Source organism: Triturus cristatus, chromosome 6, assembly GCF_964204655.1.
Source record: "Triturus cristatus chromosome 6, aTriCri1.1, whole genome shotgun sequence".
NCBI classification, from domain to species: Eukaryota; Metazoa; Chordata; class Amphibia; order Caudata; family Salamandridae; genus Triturus; species Triturus cristatus.
Genome location: NC_140589.1, coordinates 985,397,574 through 985,415,370, shown reverse-complemented (window position 1 = coordinate 985,415,370; position 17,797 = coordinate 985,397,574). Strand labels below are relative to the sequence as shown.

At 40.9% G+C, this 17,797-nt stretch overlaps 1 protein-coding gene across 1 annotated transcript in view; it reads left to right on the top strand.

Annotated features, from left to right (window-relative positions):
* The window catches only part of DZANK1 (double zinc ribbon and ankyrin repeat domains 1), a 1,028,117-nt gene that overhangs the window by 352,760 nt on the left and 657,560 nt on the right, over window positions 1-17,797 (top strand). The window contains exon 9 of the mRNA XM_085611767.1: window positions 13,443-13,556. Coding sequence (XP_085467893.1) covers window positions 13,443-13,556 — 114 coding nt within the window. The remainder of the gene's footprint in view (window positions 1-13,442; window positions 13,557-17,797) is intronic.

Here is a 17,797-nt window from a genome sequence, read left to right as displayed (position 1 = left end):
AGAGACCTTTATTGAAATCTGTGTACTTTTCCCATGCTGTTTCAGTGTAATCGACAATTGGGAGATCTCTCCTTTCTCTATTGTGTACTAAATGAGTATTTCTGTGATAATCAGGAGGAGCTAGAAAAACAGGTGGCAAAAGGAATCCAATGTAGCAGGTACCATCCCAATCTAGAGGCAAACGTACATATGCCATCTGACCACATATAAAATAGGAATGGCGGGAAGCTCTAAATGTCGACTTGCCTTGATCACTGAATTCTATTACAGTGGTGCATCTACTATGGCCCATATTTATGGAACCATTCTTTCTCACACATAATTCACCTTTTACTGGAAATACTGACATGGCGGGCAAACTTGGAGTAGCTTCGGATTCGATATTTAGGATCATAAGATTAAGCGTAAAATTACCTAATCCATATACTTCATTTTCTAGATCAGTTCCTGTTCTTTTGGGGAGTCCCTCCTTGTTGGGGTGGCAGACTTTAAGTAAAACTAAGTTCAGATTTCCCCATACCCAGTTGTCTTGATAAACTGCAGAATTTGAATCTAAGGAATTAATTAAACTAAACCATGCTCCACAGGAGCCGTTGTGTGTGAACGGGTATGGAAAAAGAGGTAGAATTCCTTTATAGTTCTGATAGGGAGGGAGTCGGCCACATATCCAACAATTTGTAGCATTGCTAACCTGATGGGAATGATGTAACATACTAATAAAAGTGTTATTGCGCAGCGCAAATCTGTAAGACAATTCATGCGGAGGTAATTCACTAAAAGAATGTTCAGCAGTAACATTATAAACATGTCTAGAAATAGGATAATATATGTGCAACAATATACTTGCAATAATTATTAAAAGACTTAAGAAGAACAAAATTAATAACGTCACTGTGCAATGACTACGCAGTGATTTACAGTATGCATGTTGTTTCAACATTTTTCGGGTTTTTTCTCTATTCAGATCCAAGGGATACATGTCAGAGACAAATTCAACCGCTTCACCTTGGAGAGGACTTAAACAATCAAATTGCCCGACTGGTTAGATCTAAGTTTTAGTTTGTATTGTTCGTGACTACTTGAGTCAACTAAAGGAAGTTTTGAGTCAATGGGTGAAGACACGCGAGGTGTAGTTTTCACATCTGATGGTAGTCCATAAAATTTCTTGATATGACTTGAATGTACCCAGCCTTTTCTGCCTTCGATCTTCACGGCTGTCCTTGTGGTGAGCAAGACCAATTGCGGCGACCTCCACCTAGGATCCAGCTGAGTCTTTCGATCAAAGTTCCTCACTAAAACGAGATCCCCCGGAATTACGTCATGGGGTTTCACCTCAGTGTTGTCAGGAAAAGCTGCAGCTACCTGTGAACGACAAGATTGTAGTGCAGACATCAAGGAAGCCAAATAATCTGTCAGCATATTACAGTCAATATCAGTTATTTTACGTGGTATAGGCGTCCCCCACATATTTGGTGGTCTGCCAAAGATCACCTCATACGGGGATAGCCCTGTTCGAGAGTGTGCTACCATTCTCATGTAAAAGAGTGCAACTGGTAATGCTACTACCCAGTCGACACCTTTCTCCCTGCATATTTTGGACAATCTAATTTTCAGGGTCTGATTATGTCTTTCCACGAGACCTGCTGCCTCGGGGTGTCGGACACAGTGGAATTTCCACTGATAGCCTAACAAAAGTGAAACGTGTTTCATTAGTTCGGATGAGAACGGCTGGCCGTTATCTGAGTAGACAGCACGTGGTAAACCGTATCGTGGGAAGAATTCTCGAACTAACTGTTTGGCAGTAGTCGGGGCAGTGTAATCTGAAACCGGGTATGCCTCTGTCCAACGGGAAAGAGCACAGACAACTACGAGAACATATTTGAATCCTCGACATCGTTCCATCTGGATATAATCCATCTGGAGGATTTCAAAAGGGTGATCAGGAGGCTGAAATCCACCCTGCTCTACGGGAATGCTTTTTCCTGGGTTGAACTGACAACAGATCATACAGGTACGAACTTTTTGTTTCGCTGCTGCTCGTAAAAGCTTGTTAAACCAAATATGTTGAATGCTGTCTAGCATAGCTTTCTCTCCTAGATGCGCTGGACTATGGACAGTGTTAATAATGACTTGGACCATTGAATCAGGAAGGAACCACACAGATTTTTCCTTCGTCATCCATCCTTGATCCGTTTGGATCCCTCCTAATTCAGTCCATTTCCTTATTTCGTCTGGAGTAGCATGTGTCTGTATGTCAATTACATCAAGAGCGGGATCCTTAACCATCATGCAATGTGTTGGTGTCTGGACTATTGTCTTTGTCATGTCGGATGTTTGAGTTTGAGCAGTCTGTTTAGCTGTTCTGTCAGCTAGATCATTGCCTTGAGAAATGATATCAGTAATTTTCGTATGAGCTTTGCATTTCATAATCGATATTGCAATGGGTAGATGTATTGCATCTAATAAGGCATGAATGAGGGGTCCGTGCTGAATGTGGGCACCGTGAGAAGTTAAATAACCTCTCTCTCGCCACAGTACGCCGAAGTCATGTACAACTCCGAATGCATAACGTGAATCAGTGTATATGTTGACTCTTTTATTTGTGGCTTGAATACAGGCTTGTGTCAGAGCGACGAGCTCTGCTGCTTGAGCGGACAAGGTATTTATACACTTGGTTTCAATAATTTCAGTGTCTGTTGTGACTGCATAAGCGGCCACTAACTCTCCTGTACCTGTTCTCATACATGAACCATCTACATACAACGTCAGGTCTGGGTCTGACAATGGGACATCTGTCAAGTCTTGTCTGGGTTTCGTCGTTATAGTAATAACTTCAATACAATCATGAGCTAGTGGGTCTGTTCCATTTACAGGTAAAAGTGTGGCAGGATTCAATGTGTTACAACGTCTGATTTCTATATGTGGCTGAAACAATGTTAATTCGTAACCTGTAAGTCGCGCTATAGTCAAGTGTTGTGTTTGCGTTCGATTCACAAGAACCTCTACTGCATGAGGTACTTGTACTGTCAATGGATGTCCTAACACTATGGCATCGCTTTGTCTGATTGCTAAAGCTGTCGCTGCCACTGATTTCAGGCACGCAGGCAGAGCCTGAGCTACGGGATCTAATGTACTAGAAAAATAAGCACACGGTTTGTGTGATCCTGCTTGTTCCTGTGTGAGTACTGACAAGGCAGTACCTTCTCGTTCTGTAACAAAGAGTGTAAAATGTTTTCTGTAACATGGTGTTGCTAAAACAGGTGCTTGGCATAGAGCTTTCTTTAAGCTTTCAAAAGCTAGTGTGTGTTCCTGAGTCCAAGGGAGGACAGTCGATGTGGCTGCCTCCTGTGTTGTCAATTGAATGAGTGGTTTTGCTAGAAATGCATACTGAGGGATCCACTGCCTACAATATGAATTGAGGCCTATGAAAGCCCGCACCTCCTTTTGTGTCTTGGGTATTGGCATATTTGCAATTAGCTGGATACGATCTGGTGTAAGCTGCCTTCCCTCCTTGGACAGCGAGTGACCAAGGTAAATAACTCGCTGGACACAGAATTGCAGCTTAGAAGGGGACACCTTGTGCCCCTTTTCGGCTAGAAATTGTAAAACCGTCAGTGATGCTTTTTCACATTCAGGTTCGCTTCGGGCGGTGATCAGCAGGTCATCGACATATTGAAGCAGAGCAGTGTTGACTGGCATGTGTATACTGTCAAGTTCTCGTTTCAGTGCTTGGCTATAGATGCTGGGGCTTTCTGTAAATCCTTGAGGTGCGCGTGTGAATTTAAAGCTACGTCCATTTAAACTAAATCCGAACAAGTATTGGCTTTCCGGATCTATTGGGACGCTGAAAAAGGCATTCTTGAGATCAATTACAGTAAAGAATGTTGCTTCGGAATCAATAGCTGTCAGTAATGAAGAGATATCTGGAACTACGGGGTATTGTGGTACAATACATTTATTTAATTCGCGCAGATCAATAACCAATCGATATACTGGGGGAGCCTTTGGATCAGTTCGTTTAAGAATCGGAATTATCGGTGAATTACATACATTGGAGTCGGTCTCCACAACCACTCCTTGGCCAATAAGCTCGTCAATGATTTGCAGTAAAGCCATTACAGCATCTGGGGGTAACTTGTATTGTCGCATTCGTGGTAGTACCACTCCTGCCTTTAGTGTGACTCGATATGGTGTAATGTTCATGCAACCAACATCTGTAGGGCCTTGTGCCCATAAATGTGTGGGTAAAGTCTGCAGTCGGGAATCCATGTCTCGAGACACATAGTGACCTTTGAAATCACGTAAAAACAATCTTACTCCTTCCGGAGAACAACATATTATAGCTCCTAGAGCTTTCAGTGTTTTTATACCTAACAAGTTTTCTGGACATGATTTAGTAAGCAATAAATCTGTAGTTCTGGTCAAGGGTCCTATCGTAAGTGGAAGAGGCTGTGATACTTCATTAACAATAGGTTTTCCTGAAAAACCAAGGGAAATATTCTGTGAGCCTGAGAGGGGTGCCCCTGGAACTTCACTACGTTTTATAGTTGTTCGACTTGCCCCTGTATCTAGTAAAAATGTTCTATCTTGGCCTAATAATTCACTATGTACATAAGGTCCTTCTTGGTCTACAGGGACCTCGATAAGGGGTAAGTCAACTTCCCTCTCTAGGCTGGTTCATGCATATCGTTGATAATCAGGATAGTCATACTGTGCGGTCTGGTACAGCTGTCGTGTCGTGGTTTGTGTGGCAGCAGCAGGCAACGCTGGTGCGGCTGGCACAAACTGTATAGACTGTTGTGGAGCTGGCATGGCCTGTGCATGCTGCGGTGCTCCTTGTTCATTCTGATCCTGTCTAGGTGGCCGTGGTCTTTCTTTTGTAATACCTGTGGCGATATTACGCTTCAGGACTGGGCAGTCGTGTATGTAATGACCTGGCTGTTTACAATAGTTGCATGTCCCTTTTACAGGTCCTGCTGACTCACCAGAATGTGTCGTACCCTTTTTATGTCCTTCAGCTGGAACTGTCTGAGAGACTAACATTTTCATTTTCGTGTCTTTCATGCGTCTTTGTTCATGTTCTTGTTCCTCTCTAATTCTATTGTAATGGTACTGTAACATTTGTAACATTTGTGATGGGGTATTCCCTTGCCAGGTACTCTCGAATTTTAATACTCTATTCTTCACTTGGGGCAAGGAATTTTCAACTAGTTTTGTCACAAACAGATGTGGGTATGACTCGCTACTTGCTTTTATACCACTATTTATACCAAAACATTTTTCGAATCGGGCATAGAAATCACTAGTGTCTTCATCTTGCTTTTGTTTACAGGCTGAAATTGCACCCCAGTCTTCCTTTTTCGTGGTTAATAAACGTGGCAGTACCTGTACTAGTAAACCTGGTAGTGCTTTAGTTTTGTCCCCAAGCCCCGAACCTGGACCTCGGGCCTTTTCTTCATTTTCTAATGCTGTCCAATCTATCTTTTGGTCTCCTACCTCCCACTCTTTTTCCTTGAGTTTTTCATAAATGCCAGCAGGCATTAATACCTTTAATATTGTCATAATGTCGGGATAGGTATACTCTCCCATGAGTAACATGTCTTTGATTTCTCGGTGGAAACCCGCTGGGTCTTTGTCATGACTGGGTACCACTTTCTTCATTTCTAACAATTCTATTTTCGATATGGGCGTATATACATATACACGTTTAAACTGGTTGTCCTCGCCCTTTATTGGGTGTACTTCTCGTAAGGGATTCTGTCTGTCCATGTAATACATCGATCTTTCCTTGATGGGCAATGAATCATGTTCTGGACATACAAAAAGAATGTACTGCTTTCTGGATTCTAGTATTTCCTTAATTAACTTAGTACCTGAACCTTTCCATCTATTCGTGAGTAATTCAGTCAATATATCAGGTAAGGGACCAGGATCTGAATGTTGGCTTTTATATAGTATAAGAAGTTGTTGAATCATATAAATCCCAGCTAAACGCTGTTCATCTGGGGTGAGGTTCAAAAATGTGTGTGCTACTGTATCATCACCATATTTTCCGGGACTGTCAACCCAATGAACGGCTGACCTGGCTAATTCTTGTTCATCCATAGAATCGAGTAAATGATAACCCCTTCGTTCTTGCAGTAATTTGTCAGCGGTTTGGAACGAATGCTCGGGGGACCTCATATTTATTATAGGTGTTTGAAAATTCCTGTTATTATCTGGACATATCGGACGTATCGGGTCAATAAAACGTTTAGTACTATTACAAGATCTTCCTCTACCTACATAGGCTATAGTTTCTGACTGTCCTGTGGACGGTCCTGATCCTTCCTCCTTCTCGTTTTGTTCAAACTGGTCTACCGCTAATCTCTCTTCGTGTAGGCGTTCTATTTCTTTACGGATCTTTCTGCACATGGCTATTATACATTTTTGCCTATCATGTCTTCCTTCTGATATATTCTGGCTCCATCTGGTAAGAGTTTCCATTGTTTCCGGGTCTACCCCCGGTCGGTCTTGGTTTCTGATCACACAATTTATGAGGAAACGTAACAGTTCCCCCTGTATCTCCACTTTCTGGTATTCCATAGCTCTGTTAATACTTTCAGAATCTCGCCCTGTTTGGACATAATGATATATATTGTCTAAATGCATAGTCATTCCTGGTAGCTTTCCTAAATACACCGCGGCTCGTCTGATACGTAATGATGCCAGGATCATTTCGTCCTCTTTGCCGGGCACAGGGTCATATCTACAATCTATAAGAAGTTCCTTAAGCGTGCGGGAATTTATGAGTTTGGGGGTACGTGGATGTGCTGACTCTGTCCCTAGGAGGAATGGGAACAGCTTCTTCGAGTACCCCTTTTCTAGTTGTGATCTGTCTTAGTTTCGAAAAGAGCGGCATATTGAGAACTGGTCTGATACTTGATCTTGAACAAACTTAATACAATAAAACACAATAATGAACAGTCATTCACACCACAATATGCAGGACGTATTAATACATTTAACATTTAACATTTAAATGAGCAACGATGATGATGACGATCTAAGAAAACTTAATCACTAAACATAATCCTCGACATTAACGGAATTATTCTGAATTTATATACTTGATATACTAGATATACTGCTAAACAGTACAGATACACTGCTAAAACAGTGCAGACCGGATTTGTGTACCCAAACCCGTCTGGACCGGCACAACTTATGTGCACGCCAGAACGCCTCCCCAGTAATGGTACTCACCGGGTAGCTCGGAACGGAAGGCCTCGGAACGGAACTGAACTGGACCGGACTGGACTGGACTCGACAACTTCGGACACTTCAGGACATCGGGAATCTGGTGGGCCTCTGTATACCTCGGATCTTGCTCTCTCAGCTAGGCTCTGGTCGGGATACTTCGCACTTCTCACCGCCTCGTCTGGGTGTTGATCGCAGCCTCAGTCGCCCCCGCTTGACCGGAGGGAGATACAGGAAATCCTGCTGGTACGCGTTGTTGTCCGTCCAGCTGTGGCAGGAGACCGGGCCTGCAACGCACCACCGGCGCGTGAGATGAGAAAGTGTCCCTGTTCGGGCGCCATTTATGTGGTAAATAATTTAATTACCGGGACTTAATTTGATACAGAACATAATAAAAATAGCTCAATAAATAAGAGGCAGAATCCGTGGCATTAGAGGTTAGGAACGGGCTTTATTCCAATGGACGATTTCGAAATCGTGGACTCCAGGTTCCATCACCACGGAGGCTCAGGAAGTGAAGTACATACATTATTGATAATTAATCACTTTTATACAATAGGCATTACAGTGAAGCAAATGCGAGAGGCGTAACAATTGATAAGGAAGATAACATTATACATACGTAATGAAAATGGGCGTGATTGGGCGTAACAAAGGAACGTCATCAGGCATGATGTCATAATGGGGTGGTTCCATGAAAGAATTTCGCAATGTCAGCAGAAATACTTAGCAGAGATGCGCGCGCAGCAGCATGACATGTGATTGACGTGCAGCTAGGGGGTGAAGGGGACTTGACATTTAGCTCTACATGTGGCGACAGATGTCTAGAGGGTCAAGTCAACCTAATCCCAAATCATATCTAACATCCTATGTTTAAAGAACTATGTTATCCAAAAGAGAGGCCTTCTTGGAGTAGAATCTTATTCTATACTGACTATACTGACTGTTTAGTGCGTGTACAAGCGTCTAAGTGTCTACACTAGATGCGAGGGCAGGAATCTTCCATAGTAACAGGGCTATGAATTACTTGCATAAAGACAGAGAAGCCGGGCCTTTGCTCGGTAGCTGGCAGAATGTTTACTTAAACTACTAGACAGGAATGCATTGGGCAGGGAGCGGAGCAGATAATTTCGAAGGTGAAATACAGTTCTTGGCAGGCAGCAAGCTGATGTCAGGCATCGTGAGCCGCACAGAGGATGAGACAAAGTTCATGGTCACAGATGCAGGCTCGGACTGGAGCTTCAGAGATAGAAAGCAAGAAAAGCTTGATGACAGAATCAGGGCCTACTTGTCTGAACTGTAAAAATGGCATAAGTGAACCATATAAAGGCGGTGGCCTTTCGTACTTGGGAATGGAATATCCGGCCCATTCATGGCGGATCTGAAAGAGGACATGTTAACGGTGGACGCACATGTATTTGCGTCTTCATAACTGGAACTGGAGGGAACATACATGTACTTGTAACATGCACATAGAACCGTTGGGGTCCAAGATAGGGGACATAACTGACCAGAAAAATCCATATTTCCACATTTTCAGGATTTGATTATTTTCTATCTCAATGGATGTACTGCTTTGCTGGCTGGCTTCCTAGTGGTCCACCTGACTCCACTGCAGAGCATCAACCATGCAGCAACAAGCCTCTTCAAAGGTCTTTATAGGTTTGAAAATAACACACCAGCCTACTTGCTCCCCCTTACAAACATATCATATTCAAGGTCTGCTGTACTATCAACAAGGCAGTCAACGATGGCACCCAGTCAGGCATGGTGGCCAAAATGAAGACTTCTATTCGCGCAGACACAACACCTGGCAGCACTGACATTGCTAGACTGTTTACTAGGAAATGCAAGGAGGAGAACCTGAGATGCCATTCTGCACTTTTACAAGAAGCTGAAAACCCATCTTTCAAGCAGTCCCTTGTTACAAGTAACTACCCAGATGCCCGACTACCGCAAAAGAGTTCCCATGCCACCCAACTTTGATTCTTGTTAACCTAAGATGGCCGTTATCCAGTCAAGCATGCTTCCAAGTATTGACCTAAGGCTATAGCTTATTGTGACATTATCTATATCTTGGAATGTTACTAAGTGTGACACCTTCCCCTTCATAATGCATACATGCAGCTGGGCCAAGATGACATTAGTATGTTTTTGAAAGAGAATCCAGAACAATGTTATTTGGAAAACAGCCTCCTGTGGTATGCACCTTGCTGTCTGGAAGCAATATATATTATACACTAACTTTATCAGCAAACTGTGTTTAGGATTGTTTTGGGTAATTCTGCATCTTTGGAACCTCGCTGATAATCATAAGCGTAAAATATGCTCACCAACGTGCAGGGACCCCTGAAAACTACTTTAACATAGTACAGTAGAAAAAAAACTTCATTGGAGCCAGACATTTCAAAGTAAGTAATGCATATGTCACCTTCATAGAGGTGAACAGGAGGTCTTTTGATGATTTTTTCCTCACTGGAATAGCCAGTTCAGAGAGCAGTAAACAAATCTACCTCGCAGTACCTGACTGTAAATGTAAGCTTTCCATGTTAAAAATATTTGCAACCCCGCATTACGGTAAGGAACTATGAAGAGAAAGAATGCCTGCTAGGTTAAAAGTGCATCAGGTCCAAAAGAGGACACTTCTCCTTTAAGAGCTCAGCTGCTTGCCTCTCCCAGCATGCACTGTACTGGCTGTTTGCCTCACAGCCCATTCTTTTTGAATGGCAGTGTACAAATTGCAAGCCGTTAAAAGATAGATACTGGTATTAGGGTGTGTTGTTAAGGACTAGAGTGAGGATTGCAGAACTGTAAGTCCAAGTAACATTTCATTCTACATCATAGGATACACACTGATAGTCATAAATGTAAAATAGTGTAGCGAGCATATCCCTTGTAGTCAATACCGACACTTTCCAGTAAAATCTCTATTTTAGAATGCAGGCTGAGAAAAAACGAGCCTTAACCGAAAAGGTTCCTTAATGCTGCCTGACCAACCATGGAGTCAGCTTTGTGTCTTCCTCTAAACAGTTGTGTCAAGTGAATGCATGGACTGATCTATATGTAGCAGCCTTGCAGACCTCAGAAAGGGCAACATCTTTTAACAAAGCAGCTGTAGCGCCTTTACCTCTTGTGGCACAGGCTTTTGGTCAAACGGGCAAAGGTTTCTTTGCTTGCTGATAACATTCTATGCAGGACAGTAACCATTTAGTTATGAGTTGTTTAGTAGATAACACACCTCTACGGAGAGGTCAATAACTGACAAATGTGTAGACTTGTATAAGTCTTTGATTCTTTCTAAGCGAAACTTGAACACTCTTCTTACATCTAATGAATGTAAGTCCCCTTGTTCAGCCTGCTTTGAGGTGGTCCCGATCTCTGTAGCACACCAGCTACCAGCGACCTCAGCACCCTGCTCCCGGCCAAATCTGGGACACTCCCAACGATCTGCTGGTAGAACATTGAACAATGGCCTACTGCAACCCTAAACTCCAATGATGAAACCCTTGAACCAAATGTACAACTTTATATGTATTTTTCTCCACAGATTTTCATATTGCGTACAACAGTGAGTCATTTGCCGTAGTTTGAAAATTCACAACTTAAAAAGTACTCACCTCTGAACGAAGTTATTGGTCTTAAAAATGATATAAAAATCTGTGTTATTTTTGCAAATTGGTCTCAGATTTATTCTTGAGTGTTTGTCTCATTTATTGCCTCTGTGAGTACAACAAGTAATAAACACTACCCTCTAATAAGCCTAACTGCTCACCCACACTACCACAAATAGAGCGTTAGTATTATCTACTTTTGCCTCTGTGTACCAGTCTAGGACCCACTGGACTCTCTGCACAGTGTACTTCATTTCAGTTAGAGAGCCAGCCTCCTACACATTAGCAGTTTTTGTTTGCTGCCTCTTTTGCCACATCTATTGCCTTACTCTTGCGGTATGGAGAATTTGAAGGCTTTGGAGCAGATGGATATTTCTTTTGCACCGCTGACACAATGATAAGTCAGGATTTGGCTTTTGACGTAAGTAGGGAGGGTCTTGTTCAGATGCTTTTTTAATAATATTTATTTTGCAACCTAGGTGTTGTCATTATTACAATTGCAATAGAAGGGATTTGTTTTACTCACCCCATTCTGCTAAACCAGGAACCAGCAGTAAAGTCGGCCTTGGAGTTGCTCTAGGCTGAAGTGTTTCCATTATTACACAAACTGCTGACAGCAGTGTTTCCAGTTGTATATAAAATTTGTTTGCACTCTTTCTTGATACATGGTGAAAAGTATCAATATCATCCACTGAGGACGTGCACATAGGAGAAGTTGCTTGTGATATCAAAGTGATTGTTGAATATGAATCCAAGGGGAAATATTCCAATGTAGATGGAGATCTAGACCCTGATCTTCTCATTTCTCACCTGTCCAGTGTTACTGGAAGAGGTGATGTTGGGTCATCACGGGTGTAGGCAGATGAATTGGCAATAACATCTTCCTTATTGGAGACATATCTGTCTGTACTCCTCTGACCCAATAATGGCTTTTTGATAATAACTAGAGGTGGTAAAGGATCAGAAATCGCCATCTGTGTCATATTTGCTGGAAGAGGCTAGATGGAGGTTGAAAAAAGAAAACGCCCTGCTGGTAATTCTAAAGAGGAAGAGTGTCTCGATGTCTACTTATTCGATGGCACGTGCTTTGACATCAATGGCTGCTTCAGTGGCACAGTTAGATTTCTCAACAGTGATGACCGAATTTTCGGTGTTGATGTTCTCGATGGCAATCTGATCGGCGCCTGAGACAATAAGATTGGCGCAGTCAATGGTTCCAGCACAGATTTTCTTCCCCATAAAGCTTTTCAACAGGGATCATGTCAGGCTGAAGCATGCCTAAATGTTGAACAATGTTCCGGTGACTGAAGAGTATGATGAATGATGGTGATTATGTCTATATCACCTTTTTTCTTTAGATCTCCCCTCCTTGGAGTCTTTCCTTGGTGAGTGCATGGGTGTAGTAGAGGACTTACCACCTATGATCTGCATCTCTGTCGCTCCTGTTCCGCTTTTAGACTCTTTGTCTGCCCCTTCAGGTAGATGCCTTCCTTGTCTTTCAGGGTTCTCAGGCTCATGACTTCACGGAATATGTTGGTGAAAAACACATTACACAGACTGGCAGCCTTCTTTCCACAGGAATGGCACTTCAAACAAATTAAGGCACTGTGAAAAAAAATTACTTCACAACATGGGAAAAAGAAGTACTCTAGATGAGGCTCTTTGACGGATGTTAAATGAATTATAGAGAAATGGTTTTCAAGTGAAACATCTCAAGAATTTTACAGAAAATCTCACAGAAGGGATCTAGGCTCCAATCAACGTTAACCGGAAAAAAGAACTGGGGCTGTAAGGCAGACTATACCGACCCTGGGTAGCCTCATGCCGAAAGGAAAGTTGGGTGTCTCCTGTACTGGGAAGGAAGGGGAGGGGGGGACAGACAGCTAAAGAAGAAGCAAGCCTTCTCTCCAGGGCACCTGCTCTCTGAAAGAAATGTGAATGAATGTGTGCAGTTGGTAATCAGCAAATGCAAAGGCTGCCAGGGAGCCAGTATTAGATTGACTTGATGCGGTTTGAAACTTCATAGTGACAGTTGTTATTTTTGAGAGCTACTGTAAGGTTGTTGCCAGTTATGCAATGTGTCCTTTCAATGGGAGCCTGTTAAAAAGGTTTGACAGCCTGATTGCTGATACTACAAATATGACTTTTGAAAGGACTGTAAGCATTTAAATCCTGCTTCTTTGGCACACTTTGCTACAATCTGTTTTATACTGTTTGCAGCCTATCATATACTGTGTGTAATTAGCTTATGATTTACATATGCACAGTGCTTTCTGTCACAGGCTGGCGTATCATTGCACTAAAAATAGACAGAATTCCAATATCAGTCACCCTCCAGTAAGACACAGATACATATGAAGTGATCGCTACCGGAGCAATTAATTTCCCACCTATTAGTTTAGCATGCATTTACTTTTAATGTATGGTGTGCACTATACTTAGGCGAACAGCAACAAAATAGATAATATTTTGTTCCTTTTAACCTTGTCCTTAACCCCTGCCTCATTGTACTCTTGATCACTGACTAGTTCCCGTACTGTATTAATGAACTTTGTCAGCTCATAATACTTTCTGTTCTGTTTGTTTTTATAGATGGGTCTTTGTGTGGAATGCAAGACCATGGTTCCAATGAACACACCAACTTGTATTGTATGTGAGGCACCACTGTTTCAGCAGATGCAGCCACAAGCCAGTATCACTTTGAAGGTAATGAGCTCTATAAAACACGGCACATTAATAAAGAAAGAGAGATGAAGGTATGATCGATAACAGTGCTTCAGCTAGGTAGCATTACTTATTCCCTTTTTGCTTGGTCCCGTGCCCATGTCCAACAGCTGAGTCAGTATCACTGACTGCAGGCTGAGGGATTCCCAGAGTTTAATAGAAACCAGCATTGGCATAGCCAATAGGTCTAGTCTTTGGGACCGTAAACATTTTTAGCCACAGCTATTGGCTTTGCCAATGTCTTTAAGCGATGTTGTAAAGCAGTGTGGCTGCAATGCAGCATGTTGAAAAGTTATAATGAAAAAGTCTTATAAGCATTTTTGTTATCTTATATATCCAAAAAGACATTATGTACAACTGAACGACCCTATTAAAAAAAGAATGAACATAGAAAATGTCTTCTAGTTTTTTTGTCTTTGCAATGCTGGCAACTTCTTCCTGCTTGTTCTAATAGTTGTTTGTTGTAGCTTTTTTTTGTTATGGGGGAAGGAACATAAACAACAGGCGCATGGTGGTTGGCAAATAGGGTGAACACCCTATATATCGATTCCAAAATATCGACTGCCCAGAATATCGAACTTTAAATATAGAGTGGACAGAATATCGAATTATCAAAATATAGATAGGTCAGAAAATCGAAATTGGGGTACAAAATATCGATTTCCATAATATAGAATTTAAAAATATAGAATACCATAAAATCGAATTTTAAAATATAGATTACCATAATATCGAATTTTTTTTAGTGTTATGTATGGTAGTATATGTGTTAAAATTATGTATTATTTTTATAATGTATGTTTAATTTATTTAAACTAATGAATGTTATGTAATTTAATTTTTGCGTAATTTAATTCCGTAGCGGGTTGTGGGTTTATATGGGAATAGGGTGGGAAGTAATTTAATTATGGTTAATTAAATATTAATTATATTTATATGTTTTGATAATTAATTGATTGATAATTAATTATTAATTGGTCATTAATTTGTATTAATTGGTAATTAATTTATATTAATTGATTAATTGATAATTATGTTAATTGTATTTTTTATTATTAGGAGCGGGTTGTGGGTTTGTAGGGGAATTGGGTGGGAAGTAATTTAATTGTAATAAAGTAAATAATTATTTTTTTATTTACGTGTATTGATAAATAATTGATAATTAATTATTAATTGGTAATTAATTTGTATTAATGGGTAAATAATTTGTATGAATTGCTAATTAATTTTTATTAATTGCAAAATTATTAATTGATTAATTGATAATAATGTTAATTGTATTTTTTATTATTGGGAGTGGGTTGTGGGTTTATAGGGGAATTGGGTGGGAAGTGAATTAATTGTAATAAAGTAATTTTTTTTATTTATTTATGTGTATTGATAATTGATAAATAATTATTCATTGGTAATTAATTTGTAATAATTGGTAATTAATTTTTATTAGTTGATAATTAATATTTTTCAATGGTAATTAATTGTTATTTGGTAATTATTTTTAATTAACTTTTTATTGGTATTGATAATTAATGTAATCTTATTTTAAATTTAAATCATTACTTTCCCTACTTTTGCACTCTCAGGAGTGGGAATAGTATTTTGTACCCTCCGCTATCCAACTCCTTCCCTACTGTTGCACTCACTGGAGTGGGAATAGTAATTTTTACCCTCCTGCTATCCAACGATTTCCCTACTGTTACACTCTTTGGAGTGGGAATAGTATTTTTTACCCCTACACTATCCAGCGTTTTCCCTACTGTTGCAGTCACTGGAGTGGGAATAGTAATTTGTACCCCTACGCTATCCAACGCTTTCCCTACTGTTGCACTCTTTGGAGTGGGAATAGTAATTTGTACTCCTACGCTATCCAACGTTTTCCCTACTGTTGCACTCACTGGAGTGGGAATAGTAATTTTTACCCCTACGCTATCCAACGCTTTCTCTACTGTTGCACTCATTGGAGTGGGAATAGCAATTTTTCTCTTCCTGCTATCCAATGCTTTCTGTACTGTTGCACTCTCTGGAGTGGGAATAGTAATTTTTACCCCTACGCTATCCAATGCTTTCCCTACTGTTGGAGTCACTGGAGTGGGAATAGTAATTTTTCCCTTCCTGCTATCCAACTAATTCCCTACTGTTGCACTCTTTGGAGTGGGAATAGTAATGTTTACCCCTACGCTATCCAACGCTTTCCCTACTGTTGCACTCACTGGAGTGGGAATAGTAATTTTTCCATTCCCGCTATCCAACGCTTTCCCTACTGTTGCACTCTCTGGAGTGGGAATAGTAATTTTTACCCCTACGCTATCCAACGCTTTCCCTACTGTTGCACTCACTGGAGTGGGAATAGTAATTTTTACCCCTATGCTATCCAATGTTTTCCCTACTGTTGCACTCTCTGGAGTGGGAATAGTAAATTTTACCCCTACGCTATCCAACGCTTTCCCTACTGTTGCACTCACTGGAGTGGGAATAGTAATTGTTACCCCTATGCTATCCAACGTTTTCACTACTGTTGCACTCACTGGAGTGGGAATAGTAATTTTTACGCTCTCACTATCCAACAAAAGCTCTACTTTTTTTACATTACTTTTATTATGTTTACATTTTAAGCTTTTTTATATTATATTATGTATGTTTTATTTCATTGTTTTTAATATTTAATTACTTTTATATCATTCTTAATTAGGGCTCCCGGTTTTCCGTTTAAACGGATTTTTACATATAAATACAGACGGAAAACAAGTTTTCCTTTGTTTGTATTTATATATAAAAACAGGAAAATACTAGCTGCCATGCTCCAGCAGAGAGTTGCCTTGCCACGCAGGGCCGGTGCTCATCACATTCAGCTGCGGCAGACTGTCAGGGCAGCGTTTCTGGCCAGTATCATCTTTCCTTTACTGACACCTCTTTCGCCTAATCGCTGCATCTGCATGATAACAGCAGTTAGGCCGATGCTTGAACTCTCCTGAGGTGTGAAGTGAGCCCTGCCCCTGCATGAATGAAAAGCAGAGCATCATGCAGGGCTCACAACAAAAACAAGCATTTGCATTGCAACAGTTCTTTATTCTCCCTCGTCGGCGTTGCTAAATGCCCCCCGCTCGTTGTCGTCTGTCGCTCGCACCTACCCCGCTCGTTGTGTTCTTTCACCAGCACAACCCCCCCCCCCCCCCCCCACCTCGCTCTTACCTGAACTGGGCGGCAAACTGAGGGATTGCCCCGGGCGTGAAAAGCCCTAGCTAGCTAGGCCACTGCATTTTATAGCCTCTATAGCATCCTTTGTAAGATTTTTTATGGCTCTGTACACAGAACCCTCTGTGAAATGTGGTGTCCCTTGCTCCACATCTGCCCACGGTGCCAGCATCCACTGCTTGAATTGACGGAGGAATAGACACAGAGGTGATTGATCTGGTGAAAAACCAGGCCCGATCATGGAATAAAAGGTGCACACTTTTTATTCTTTATTACAATCAGTACTTTGAATGGATACTTTTGATCGGAATCAAAAAGTGACAGTTGTACTACTCCGAAAATTACGTTACTTCCAAGTCACACCTAGGTGACATCTTATACTGTTCAAGTACGTCTTTGCAAAAGCGCTACATGATAAGAGAGTTTCTAGTGTCACAGTGGCCCAGGTCTTTAAGCTCTAAGTCAATTTGTAAGCTGATCGTTGAACAGCATATGCAGTAAAAATTAGCAGCATTAACTGAGGACTCCATGTCTTCCTCTTCTGTGATTTTGAGATAAAGATTGGTGCGCTTCACGAAAGAAAGAAAGCATGAAAGAAAGACAATTCTATTTATTTAAAATGAAATATACACATATTAACAGTATAAGTGCTTATAAACATCTTCCCTCACTGCAGCATGTTCAGAGGTGGTTCTGACATCTTGAGGGTTGTTTAGATCCATTGCCTCATAACTTTTAAGCGTATTTGGGACATTCTGCAAATGGCAAAGTTTTCAGATGAATGTATAATCTTGACCAATAACAACCAAATATATAGATGCAGCGTCGACTTTTGCTTGTGGCAAAAATAAATGTGGATAAATACAGATAAAATGGCCCAAAAATAAATATGGATAAATACAGACGGAAATGGCAAAAAAATAAATACCATAAAACCGGGAGCCCTATTCTTAATACATTTAAAAAATTCGATATTTTAGCTAACTATATTTTAACATTCCATATTTTGGAATCGATATTTTAGTACTTACCTG